The 12,958-nt window shown below is 44.3% G+C and overlaps 1 protein-coding gene across 2 annotated transcripts in view; it reads right to left on the reverse strand.

Moving 5' to 3' along the window:
- USP6NL (USP6 N-terminal like) overlaps positions 1-12,958 on the reverse strand; it is a 255,657-nt gene that overhangs the window by 91,740 nt on the left and 150,959 nt on the right. For both annotated transcript variants that reach the window (XM_082254346.1, XM_082254347.1), the window contains 2 exons: positions 11,913-12,020; positions 9,536-9,645 (listed from right to left, as the gene is read on the reverse strand). In XM_082254346.1, coding sequence (XP_082110472.1) covers positions 9,536-9,645; positions 11,913-12,020 — 218 coding nt within the window. The remainder of the gene's footprint in view (positions 1-9,535; positions 9,646-11,912; positions 12,021-12,958) is intronic.

Here is a 12,958-nt window from a genome sequence, read left to right on the forward strand (position 1 = left end):
CAGAAACACACATTTATATGGTTCCATCACCAGCTATTATTGTCCCTTTGAAAGTATAGGGAAGAGAGACAAACATTATTGAAATATGAACACAGATACAAACAAATGACTTTTTTTAGCCCTCATAGAAAATAAATGATTTTTTAAATACATTGTACATCAAAATGGATGCCCAGTTTAAAAGTAAACCGAACATCTTGTTTAAACTGTTTTTTTTTAGCATTTCTCAAAAGCTTTAACCCAATCATCTATTAGGCCCCTTTCACACGAAAGGTCCAATTAGGTTTGCCTGTTTTTCAGATGAACAGAGCAGCAAGTGACAAAAGGAAAGGGGAGCTCAACATAAAGTTGTTCTCATAAGTTTACATACCATGGCGGAATTTATGATTTCTTGGCCATTTTTCCGAGAATATGAATGGTAACACACAAACTTTTCTTTCACTCATGGTTAGTGTTTGGCTGAAGCCATTTATCAAATCAACTGCGTTTACTCTTTTTAAATCAAAATGACAACAGAAACTACCCAAATGACCCTGATCAAAAGTTTACATACTCTGGCGATTTTGGCATGATAACATGCGCACAAGTTGACACTAAGGGGTTTGAATGCTGTTAAAGGTAACCATCCTCACCTGTAATCGGTTTGCTTATAATTAGTGTGTGTGTGTGTATAAAAGATCAATGAGTTTCTGGACTCCTGACAGACCCTTGCATCTTTCATTCAGTGCTGCACTGACGTTTCTGGATTCTGAGTCATGGGAAAAGCAAATAACTGTCAAAGGAACTGCGGGAAAAGGTAGTTGAACTGCATAAAACAGGAAAGGGATATAAAAAGATATCCAAGGAATTGAGAATGCCAAACAGCAGTGTTCAAACTCTAATCAAGAAGTGGAAAATTAGGGGTTCTGTTGAAACTAGTGGTGCACCGAAATTTCGGCCGAAAATGGGCTTATTCCATTTCGGCCGAAATAGGGTTAAAAATGCCGATAGTAAAGATGGCCGCCGCGGGCGCAGCGCAGGTTTCAAAAGACCCGCCTCCGGCCGTCCTTTCCTTTTAAAAGACCCGCCTCTGGCCGCCGGCAGCCCGCCTCCCGGTGATGTCACTGCTACTAAGATCTATGCATGAATGAAATAACAGACCCGGCGGGCGGGTGAGCGGCCGCTAATAGCTAAAACTAAGTAAGCTCTTCACTTCCATGTCAGGCGGGTATCTCTGCTGACATGAAAGTGAAGGGCTTAATTATAGCTATTAGCGGCTGCTCACCCGCCCGCCGGGTCTGTTCTTTCATTCATGCATAGATCTTAGTAGCAGTGACTTCACCGGGAGGCGGGCTGCCGGCGGCCAGAGGCGGGTCTTTTGAAAGGAAAGGACGGACACCGGAGGAGCTGCGAGTAAGGACTCAGAGATTGCATCATTGGGATGGGGAGGGACATTTTAAGTAAGTACATGCTGTTTTTATTGAATAATTTTACCAAAAAATGGATTTTTGTAAAATCTTACCGTAAAATCCTTTTCTCTTAGCTCATTGACAGACGTAGTCCTCGGTGATACAGCACCTTCGGGTTATGTTGCCTCCACAGGAGCAGGACTAGACAGGAAATTAAAATGCTCTGGCCACACCCTAGGGGCAGTCCCAGAGGGTATATCCTCTCTCTCTCTGCCTCAGCAAATCAGTTATGTCAAAAAGCAGTCTTTAGAGATTTTAACCCAACCCAACTCCAAAACAGAGGGGCGGGGACTACGTCTGTCAATGAGCTAAGAGAAAAGGATTTTACGGTAAGATTTTACAAAAATCCATTTTTCTCTATCGCTCATTGACAGACGTAGTCCTCGGTGATACAGCACCTTCGGGACGTCCCAGAGCAGTATCACAAATGAGGGGTGGGAAAATGGAAATCAAATCCCAATCTAGAAGGCCCAACCGGTGCCAACTAGAAGTTTACAATGCTCATCCTTAATGATGAGACTCAACAAAAAATAAATTTTTCAAACAGAAAAAAACTCTCGAGGTAGACCACCGGTCTCCTCAAATTGCGGCCTGCAAAACCTTGCGGCCAAATGAGGCATCCGCCGATGCCGTCACATCAATTTTATAGAATTTTGTAAAGGTATGTACCGACGACCAGGTGGCCGCCTTACATACCTGGACCACTGACGCCTGATGGCGAAAGGCCCAGGAAGTACTGAGCGCTCGAGTGGAGTGCGCCCTAACAGGGAACGGAGGACTCTGACCCTTAATAGAATAAGCCTGTACCACCGTCTGTCTAATCCATTTGGCAATGGTCGCGGCAGATGCAGGCAAACCCTTTCTGGGTCCATCCGTGATCACAAAAAGTGAATCCGTCTTACGGAATGATTCCGTAGCTTTCAGGTATACTCTGATTGCCCGAACCACATCCAAGGAATGCAACGCATGTTCCCGATGATGCTTGGGCTGAGGACACAAGGAAGGTAGTACAATATCTTCATTCAGATGAAAATCTGAAACCACCTTAGGAAGAAAGGATGGCTTAGGATGAAGTACTACCTTATCCCTATGAATCACTAGGTATGGGGACTGGCATGATAATGCAGCCAGTTCTGACACCCTGCGAGCAGAAGTGATAGCCACCAAGAAGGCCACCTTCTGGGATAAAGTAAGCAAGGGAATCTCCCTGATGTTTTCAAAGGGAGGTTTCTGTAGAACCGACAAAACTAAATTAAGATCCCAGGGCGGTAAGGGCGCGCGGACTGGTGGAGCCAGGTGCCGCACCCCCTGGATGAAATTCCGCACCAAGGACTTGGTAGCTAAAGGTTTCTGAAAGAAGATTGCTAATGCTGAAACTTGACCCTTGATGGTGCTCAAGGCTAGCTTCTGCTCAACCCCTTGTTGCAAAAAAGCCAATATTCGAGTCACCGAATAGGTACGTGGAGGAAATCCTAAAGATTCGCACCACGCACTATAAGTCTTCCAAGTGTGATAATAGACCTTGCTGGAAGTCGCTTTCCTTGCTTTAATAAGGGTAGGAATGACTGAAGCTGACAAACCTCTGTCCTTCAGTACTTGGGTCTCAATGGCCAGGCCATTAAAACCAGCGACTGTAAAGCACGATGGTAAATTGGTCCTTGAGACCACAGACACTCCCTGAGACGAAGTTCCCACGGAACGTCTGCGACTAGCCTGTCCAAGTCGGCCAGGCCGGCTTGACGAGGCCAGCCTAGAATTTCTAGGACCACTGGTGCTGACTGGATCTGAACCAGGCGTCCCTAGAGCTATCTGGCCCCGACCATCCGAGAAAGTCTGGTCGTTTTCTGTTCCCACACATTTATCAGATACCTGATTGCTATCAGGAAGGGTGATCTTTTCTGGTTGAACCTCAGGGACCGAAGTCACCCGGCTAGAGGCTTCTTGGCCTGTCTGGTCAACCAGATCCGATTCCTGTGGGGAATTGAGACTAATCTTAGGAAAAGGTAAAGGAAAAGATCTATTCAGGGAATGGTGACTACCGCTCCCTGTAGTACTTAAATGTTGGAAGGGAAGAATCGCACCGGTAGTAGTAGTTGATGCTCGATCTAATGTCCTGAATATCGGTGAAAACGTCCCCCCACCCTCAACCCGGGTGGGGGCGCACCTTCAGGCTGTGTACTCCTTTGCTTCGGGTTTGGCTGAGTTGGTCCTCTGTTTGTCCGACCAGCCTTTCTTGAACCCTCCTGGAGGAGTCTTGCCTTTCCCGCTTGTTCCAGCCGGGCGTGCGAACCCTTTATGGGCGGTAAAGAAAGGTCCTCGCTTGTTGCGAGGTCCCTTAGCTTTAGAAGCCTGTGGCAAAAAAGTGCTCTTGCCCCCAGTGGCATCCTTAATGATTTCATCTAGGGTGGCCCCAAATAGACGATTCCCCTGAAAGGGGAGATTCGTCAAGGTCTTTTTGGAACCTAGGTCAGCTGACCAGCATTTTAACCACAGCACACGTCTGAGGATTACCGCTGACATAGATGCATGCCCTAATAGGGGAGTAGTGTCCAAGGCTGCGTCACAGATAAACTGTAGCCCTTGTATAATCTGTTCCATCAAATCAGATGTTTCCTGGGGAATATCTTTTCCCCTAAGGTCTTGGCGTACCAATCTCGCCCATTCTGTAAGTGTCTGGGAAACTAGACCAATAACAATTACTGGTCTAAATGCTGACCCTATCAGAGAGAAGATGGTGCGGGACTCTGCTTCCATCTTTCGATCCACCGGATCCTTAAAGGACGAAGTGTCCTCCACTGGGATAACCGTGGCTTTATTCAGCCTGGAAATAGGTGGATCCACCACTGGTGGTACCGTCCATTTCTTAATGATGGATTCCTCAAACGGATAGCGTCTAGCAATACGCTTGGAAATAGTAAAGGTACGTTTAGAATGCTCCCATTCTCCTTTAATCTTATTACCAAAACACTTGGGTACAGGAAAAACCTTCACCGTTTTGATGGGCTTGTTAGTACCAAAAGGAATCTCTGTATCAGTTGCTTCTGCCGGTAAAACCTCAAGTTTTAAGGTTTCCTGCACTGCCACAACTAGTGCGTCCACCAATGCTTCTTCCTGAATTATAGCGGGAGAAGAAACGTCCTCCTCACTGTCTGAGGGAGCTTTACCTGAGGTAACAGCCCTTGCAGAGGGACCTGCAACTGCAGTGACCATCTCTGAATCTGAGTCAGAGGTGTCAGATAATATAGGGGTAGGCGGGGGTCGCTTCCTTGACCCTCGTCCCTGACAGGCCGCCTCCACCCGAGCCACCATAGACTCCAAAATTGCTGTAAATGCCTCTACACTCTGTGCACCGGCGGGTCCCATGGCCCCCTCGAGGGAAACAGGTGGGGGAATTTGTGTGGCAGGGTCCATGATTATTCCAGTAACTTCCCGGATAATATAATTCAAAAATAAAAAACTTTTTTTTTTTTTTTTTTTTTCACAGACCCCCAGCGCCACAAAAGCCCCTTAGTGTTACCTGCTAGGGATCCCTATCGATCGAGAGAGAGAGAGAGAGATAGACCCCCAGGCTCACCACTTGATGCTCAGAGTTTAACTGCAACAGGCTACAGCGCTGTCTTGACAAACAGGAAGTCTTTTGGCTGGCTGCCCAGGAAGAAAGGAGGCGGCTCCGCCCCTCTGCACGCCTTCCGGCGCCTCCCCTAGCTCCACGAGGTGTTTGGATCACCTCAAACATGGCCGCCCCCATGCTGGAGACACGAGGCTACGCCAAAATGGCGGCTCGTGCAATCCAGCAAAAAAAATGGCGGCGGCCTGTACCGAATAGCGGTGTGCTGCAGGGCACACAACACTATCTCTGCATGGGGATTTTTGGCGTGGTTGGCGGTACCGGCCCTGGCGGACCTCATGGCCGTTCGGAAGGCCTGCTATAGCTGGAGATTTGACTAGGAAGGCAGTCTACATGTCCGTGGCTTCTGACTGGTAGGTACCTTATTCTTATCACAGTAAGATTCCCAGACTGCCACTGATTACAATCTTTTAAACATGTATACAATTAGATTGTTAGCTCCCAAACCAAGCCTCCTGGCTTTTTGCACATAAAATCACACTCAAAGTAGGGGGATCTGTGCCATGTTATAGGATAGAGGGGGACTCTATCTTACCATACAGAGAGGGGCCCGCGTTCACCACAAGACCCGTCAGGGGGAAAAGGGGGAACATACTACTCACCATACCGGAACCAGGCGGGCACCAACTCCTGACAGTACCCCTCTCCACCGGGGCGGGAGGGCTGTCGACCAATACGGACGCCGTGACTCATGGTCTTTGGCGTTTCAGCGAGACGTTTAACTCGCGGGGTCAGTCCCTTAATAGGACTTTGTCGCGGCCGACCCAGCGCGGAGCTATGGCCTGCACGCGCTCGTAGGCTGAACTAGGGTGACCACCGGATCTCAACATCCAGCCCGTCGCCCAGTTCAGCTTTCTTGCTTGAAGATCTCACAGGAACACTGGAGAAAAAAGCTGTCTAAAAAATCTTTTTAAGAAAAAAATCTTGCCAGGACCGAAGATCCCAGCAAGGTATCTAGGTCCTTACTCCTAACTAGACAGAAAATAACTGATTTGCTGAGGCAGAGAGAGAGAGGATATACCCTCTGGGACTGCCCCTAGGGTGTGGCCAGAGCATTTTAATTTCCTGTCTAGTCCTGCTCCTGTGGAGGCAACATAACCCGAAGGTGCTGTATCACCGAGGACTACGTCTGTCAATGAGCGATAGAGAAAAAATATTATACTATGGACAGGTCCTTTATACCTATACATATAAAGGAGGAAATTGAGGAGGAAACCCAGGATCATAGCAGAGGGAATACATTTATTTTAAAGACCCAAAAGCCAGATAAAGCATTTGGAGGTCCCCTAGACATGAGCAGATATACACAGATCAACATACAAAGCTATGCAATGCTATGCTGTTACCTTACCTGTGAGCACTTAGTTGCTATTACACTGAAGATTTAGGCGGGGGGGGGGGGAGCTGAGCCAGGGGGGAGGGAAGCTGAGGCGAGGTTACCAATGGTATTAGTATTATGCAGCATGAGGGGGTTAATGTATTGCCACTGCTGGTCACTGATGCCTTAGTGACCGACCAGTGGCAGTTAATTAACCCCTTTGTGCTGCATTAGTGCAACCTGTGTCAGTGCAACCAGTGTTAATTATCACTGATACTGGTTGCACTAATGCAGCACAAAGGGGTTAATTAACTGCCACTGGTCGGTCACTAATGCATCAGTGACCAGCAGTGGCAATACATTAACCCCTCATGCTGCATAATACAAATACCATTTGGGGGAAAAAAGTCATTTTCGGTTTTCGGCCAAGGGCATCCTGCATTTTCGGTTTTGGTTTCGGCCCAGAATTTTCATTTCGGTGCATCCCTAGTTGAAACCAAACCACGGTCAGGTAGAGCAACTAAAACTTCAGCCACAACTGCCAGGAAAATTGTTCGGGATGCAAAGAAAAACCTACAAATAACTTCAGGTGAAATACAGGACTCTCTGAAAACATGTGGTGAAGCTGTTTTAAGATGCACAATAAGGACGCAATTGAAAAAAGATGGGCTGCATGGTCGAGACGCCAGAAGAAAGCCATTACTACGCACATGCCACAAAGTATCCCGCTTACAATACGCCAAATAGCACAGAGACAAGCCTCAAACCATCTGGCACAAAGTAATTTGGACTGATGAGACAAAAATTTAGCTTTTTGTCCACAACCATAAACGCTACATCAAGGCCTATGATGAAAGGCACACCATTCCTACTGTGAAACACGGTGATGGATTGCTGATGTTTTGGGGATGTATGAGCTACAAAAAGCACAGGAAATTTGGTCAGAATTAATGGCAAGATGAATGCAGTATGTTATCAAAAAACACAAGGAAAATTTGCATTCATCAGCCCAGAAGCTGCGCATGGGACGTACATGGACATTCCAACATGACACTGATCCTAAACACAAGGTTAAGTCGACCTGTCATTGGCTACAGCTACAGCAGAATAAAGTGAAGGTTCTGGAGTGACCATCTCAGTCTCCTGACCTCAATATCATAGAGCCACTCTGGGGAGATCTCCAACATGCAGTTCATGCAGGACAGCCCAAGAGTTTACAGGAACTGGAGGCTTTTTGCCAGGAAGAATGGGCAGCTTTACCATCTGTGAGGATAAAGAGCCTCATCCACAAATACCACAAAAGACTTCAAGCTGTCATTGATGTTAAAGGGGGAAATACACGGTATTAAGAACTGGGGTATGTAAACTTTTGATCAGGGTCATTTTGTAGTTTCTGTTGTCATTTTGATTTAAAAAGAGTAAACAAAGTTGATTGATAATAAATGGCTTCAGCCAAACCCTAACCATGAGCGAAAGAAAAGTTTTTGTGTTATCATTCAAATTCTCTAAAAAATGGGCAAGAAATCAAATTCTGCCAGGGTATGTAAACCTATGAGCACAACAACTGTAAGTAGCTGAAATACTGGCATAAAAGTGAACCTGTTTTGCCCTGCATGGGTAATGCTAAGCATTATATAATGAATGCCTAAAAGCGAATATCTTATGGAGGACAACAGGAACAAAAGCACAAGAACTTTTCTCTATTGGCAGATTTTTAAGGGCAGATGATTAACGTATTGCTGTATTAGTCTTCCTAAAATTGCAACAGGAGGAAGAGATTAATTTTTTCCCCCCATTTGACTGGAAGAGTATGAAGCTGACAGAAGTTTTCCACCTAAATGAAACTTTTCCTACAATAGCAGACATACACATGGACCAGAATTTTTATCAAAAATTACATTTGGCACAAAATACTAAGAAGCAGTGATGCACTAAATGCTAAATTTCAACAAAAATATTGCCAGGAATGAGGAATTTCACAAGTCATGATGAGTCTTTTATATCAAATTTACACCTAAAATAATTATTGCAATATATAAAACAAGGTTTTAGTTTGAGGTCTACAGATAGATTATAGAATATAACAGACATATTTGCCTATAGTAATCCAATTACTACTTATTGATTTGTCTAAGCTCCAAGAATATAGTTGAAGTGCATAGTCTCATTCTGCAAATTTAGCCATAAAAGTAAAAAAGTACCTGCTGGCTAAGCAATAAAGGCAGATCTGATAATGTCTAGCTAGCTCTATTGAAGCTTTGCAAGGTCAGCTCATTTGGCTAATAAATTATTTAATCTTCCTCAGGGATGCAACTACCATAAGGCATTTTTGTGCCAGTGCCTAAACCAAAGAAAAGAAATAAAGCACAGCACTTATGGGTACTTTAAAGTAAATCAAGCTGCAACATGAAGGCTGCATTCACAACTGTTTAAGGGTTTTAGAAGCGTATTACAAGCTTTTTACAGCTTCAGGCTTTTTGATTAGCCAATAGAAAGCACTAGGTGGAGGAAAGGGAGAGGAAATTAGGGGTGGAGAGCTGCTGTTTGAGCAGATAACTAGCGACAAAACGCTCAAAATGCTTAAGTCAGGCGTTTCTATTAAGGTCTATGGGGCCAAAAATGCTTGTAATCTCCCAAAAAAGAAGCTTGTGTACTTTGAGTGACAGGCATTTTGCTTCAGTGCTCATATGTAAACAGGGGCCATTAAAATGAATAGGATTTGGACTGTTCAGCGTTTTAGGGCTACAAGCTTCAAGCAGAAAATCGCTCAGCTTTAAATGGGGCCTTAAAGGAAAATAATGCAGAGAAACTCAAAGATACTCTGCAGCTTTCTCAGTCTTTCTCTCTGATGACTGACTGTGCAGTCAAATGTTAGTTTTGCACACAAAATAACCCATGGGGCTCATGTACATGGCAAATACACCCATGTGCTAGTCCTTTTGTTTTGTTTTTTTCATATAGCCTTGATCTCCTGCAGGAAAAGTATGCACTCATGTACTAATACTGCTAAATAATGAAAGATTTTTGTTTTGCTGTGTTGCATTCTGTTAAAACCTCTGAGAACATACAAAGATAATGGTGAAATGATTTGAAATAAGGACTTCTTTTAATATAAAATTAACTTCTGAAATCATTCCTTACTTTACTCCGTATCGATCTCTGAACATAATGTTATCTCTAAATGTTCGGTTAACATCCAGGTCAATCTGTCTAATGTCAGGCGACAGGCGTCTTGCTTTCACTTTAAGAACCTGTATGGAAATACAGTAAGCAATATACAAGGCATTTCAGTTAAAGTCAACCAGTTAAGTCTGCATATCACTTAAAGCAAATTAAAGTGGTTGAACCCAATATCGTTTTTTTGTTGCCGATAGCAATATTTTGGTCAATGCATATCAGTATCGGCTGATATGGGCTGATATTTTCGTACATTTAAAAAAAAAAAAAAATGTTTTTCTTTTTTTTCTTTGACAGGTACTCTTGTGGAGGGATCTGGGCGTCGAAAAGACCAAAAACCCCTCCTCTGCACTTAAAAGCATTCAAAATGCCAAGTTTGGCTGTTTTGAATTCTGTCATTATTTTAATCTGGCGCCAGTACCCGGAAGTCATTTCATGACATCACTTCCGGGTTTTTGCATTGAGACCCGATCAGAGACGAATGCGGCTTTGATCGGGTCTCAGGCGGCGTGCAGTCTGGTTGCCTGGGTCTCCCGATGGGCGGTGGAAGGCTTCCTTCTGGAAAGACAGCCATGCAGACCAATTTGATGCATTGTACGGCGTATGGTCTGAGCACTGACAGGCTGACCCCCACCCCTTCAATCTCTGCAGCAATGCTGGCAGCATTCTTACGTCTATTTCCCAAAGACAACCTCTGGACATGACGCTGAGCATGTGCACTCAACTTCTTTGGTCGACCATGGCGAGGCCTGTTCTGAGTGGAACCTGTCCTGTTAAACAGCTGTAAGGTCTTGGCTACCGTGCTACAGCTCAGTTTTAGGGTCTTGGAAATCTTCTTATAGCCTAGGCCATCTTTATGTAGAGCAACAATTCTTTTTTTTTTTTTCAGATCCTCAGAGTTCTTTGCCATAAGGTGCCATGTTGATCTTCCAGTGACCAGCATGAGAGAGCGAAAGGGATAACCCCAAATTTAACACACCTCAGACCTTGTAACACTAACAAGTCACATGACACCGATGAGGAAAAATGGCTAATTGGGCCCACTTTGGACATGTTCACTTAGGGGTGTACTCACTTTTGTTGCCAGCAGTTAAGACAATAATGGCTGTGCGTTGAGTTATTTTGAGTGGACAGCAAATTCACACTGTTATACAAGCTGTACACTCACTACTTTACAATATAGCAAAGTGTCATTTCTTCAGTGTTGTCACATGAAAAAAGAAAATAAAAAAATAAAATTACAAAAATATGAGGGGTGTACTCACTTTTGTAAGATACTGAAATATATATCACACACACACACACACACACACACTAGTAATGGCGGTGATCAGCGACTTATAGTGGGACTGCGATATTGCGGCAGACATTCGGACACCAACTGACGCTTTTGACACTTTGCCTTGAACCAGTGGCACTAATACAGTGGTCAATGCTAACAATATGCACTGTACTGTACTGTACTGACACTGGCTGGTAAGGGGTTAACATTTAGGGTGATCAAAGGGATAAAGCAGTAGTAAACCGTAGAAAAAGAAGAAAAAAAAAAATTCACCGCTGACAGGGCTTTTATCGTCACCGGGTCTCCTTTCCGGGTTCGTCAGCTGGGGCCATCTGATTGGCTGAGCCACGACGTTGCGGCCATGGCACGTCGTTCATTGAGAGCGCAGTGTGCATGCACCGATGACATTACCAGCACTGAGATATTTACTGTGCCTACAGCTAAGCCCTAATATAGGCTTACCTGTAGGTATAAATACAAAAAACATCTTTCCTACCACTTAAACTGTGTGTGCCTAGCCAGTGTTTGTGTGTGAACTGTGTGCTGCTTTTACTAGGAGTAGTAATGGATTCTAGTTCCTGCTTTGCAGAGCGACAGAATCTATTCCTTCCCCCGTCAGAACTGAGATATGCCTTGTTTACATAGGCATATCTCAGTTCTCAGTGTGTTGCCGACGATTGGCAGGTGATGGAGGACATCGAGTGCCCGGCACCTGCAGATCTGCCTCTGCTAAGATCTACTGCACTACTGCCGCTCTGTAGCAGTAAAACTGCTATAGGGCAGTCAGCAAGTGGTTAAAGGCCCATTTTCCTGTTATTGCAATGACAAGGCATAAATGCTTATTCTTCTGTAATGGTGGAACGTATACTATTACATCTATGTAATAAACTCTAAAAAACAAAAAATAGTTCAAATCTTTTTTACAATGCTGATGTTCTAAAATGAAAGTGTACTATAGATTTCCTTTAATAGAAAGGTAGTTATTTTACTCATTGCCCTAGAATGCACTGTTCAAAAAAAAATAGAAACAGCTGACTAAATTAGGAAGTTTTGCTTTACCAAATAAAGGTCTTTTCTCTCATCTTTCAGTTTCGGTACATCCAAGATTAGTGACCAGACTTGACCTCTGAGCTGAAGGGGAATGCCTTTGTAAATTCTTCTGTGTAGCTGAACAAAAGCAACATATAGACCATAATTAGAAAAACAGCAAAACACAGCCAAGTTAGATTGCATGCATAGACAAATAATCCATATTCTATAAAAAAGTAAAGATGGACTTCAACAATAGACAGCTGTCATCTGACGTGGCTGATTTTGGCCACGCTGAACAACGGCGCTTAAGTCAATGGCTTATCAGTAGCTAACCTATTGCACACAGCTAACCAACCTTGGTAGAAACCTCTAGTGCCTAAAAAAAAAAAAAAGTATTCATACCCCTTGAAATTTTGCATAATTTGTCATGTTACAACCTTTGCATAATTGCAAAGTGAAAGGAAAATAACTGGTGTTCTAAATTTTTTACAAATCTCTCAAAAGTGTGATGTGCATTTGTATTTAGCCCCCTTAAGTGTCCATTCACACTACCGGCACTTGTCAGACGACTTGTCAGCCTGACAAGTCGCAGTCCAACCGTTCTAATAGAAGTGACACAAATCACTCCGACTTAGAAAAAGGTTTCTGTACTACTTCGGGGCGACCTGGAGCGACTTGCATAGATATTCATTATATTAAGTCCGTGCAAGTAGCGCCGAAGTCGCGGTGCACGCCACTTCACAGGTCGCCCCCGAAGTCGTGCTGCGTTCGTGTGAACCGGTGTTCCGTGAGAATTACCTACCCGTGAGAAAAACCTACCCCTCGTCACTTCCAGTTCACGGCACTGTATGTAATGCAGCAGTTACATTACAAACAACTGTGCTGCAATAGGAGTCATCTCCGCTCCTGTCCCTGTCACTTCCCTGATCTCGGCAAGTAAATATTAAAGCGGCGGCGGGTGTATGAAAACATAAATCACGGACCCGAGAGCCGCTTTTCTATTTACTTGCCGAGAGCAGGGAAGTGACAGGGACAGGAGCGGAGATGACTCGTATTCCAGCACAGCTGTTTTA

The sequence above is a fragment of the Pelophylax lessonae genome (genome assembly GCF_965119305.1).
Source record: "Pelophylax lessonae genome assembly, chromosome: 4".
Classification (NCBI taxonomy): domain Eukaryota; kingdom Metazoa; phylum Chordata; class Amphibia; order Anura; family Ranidae; genus Pelophylax; species Pelophylax lessonae.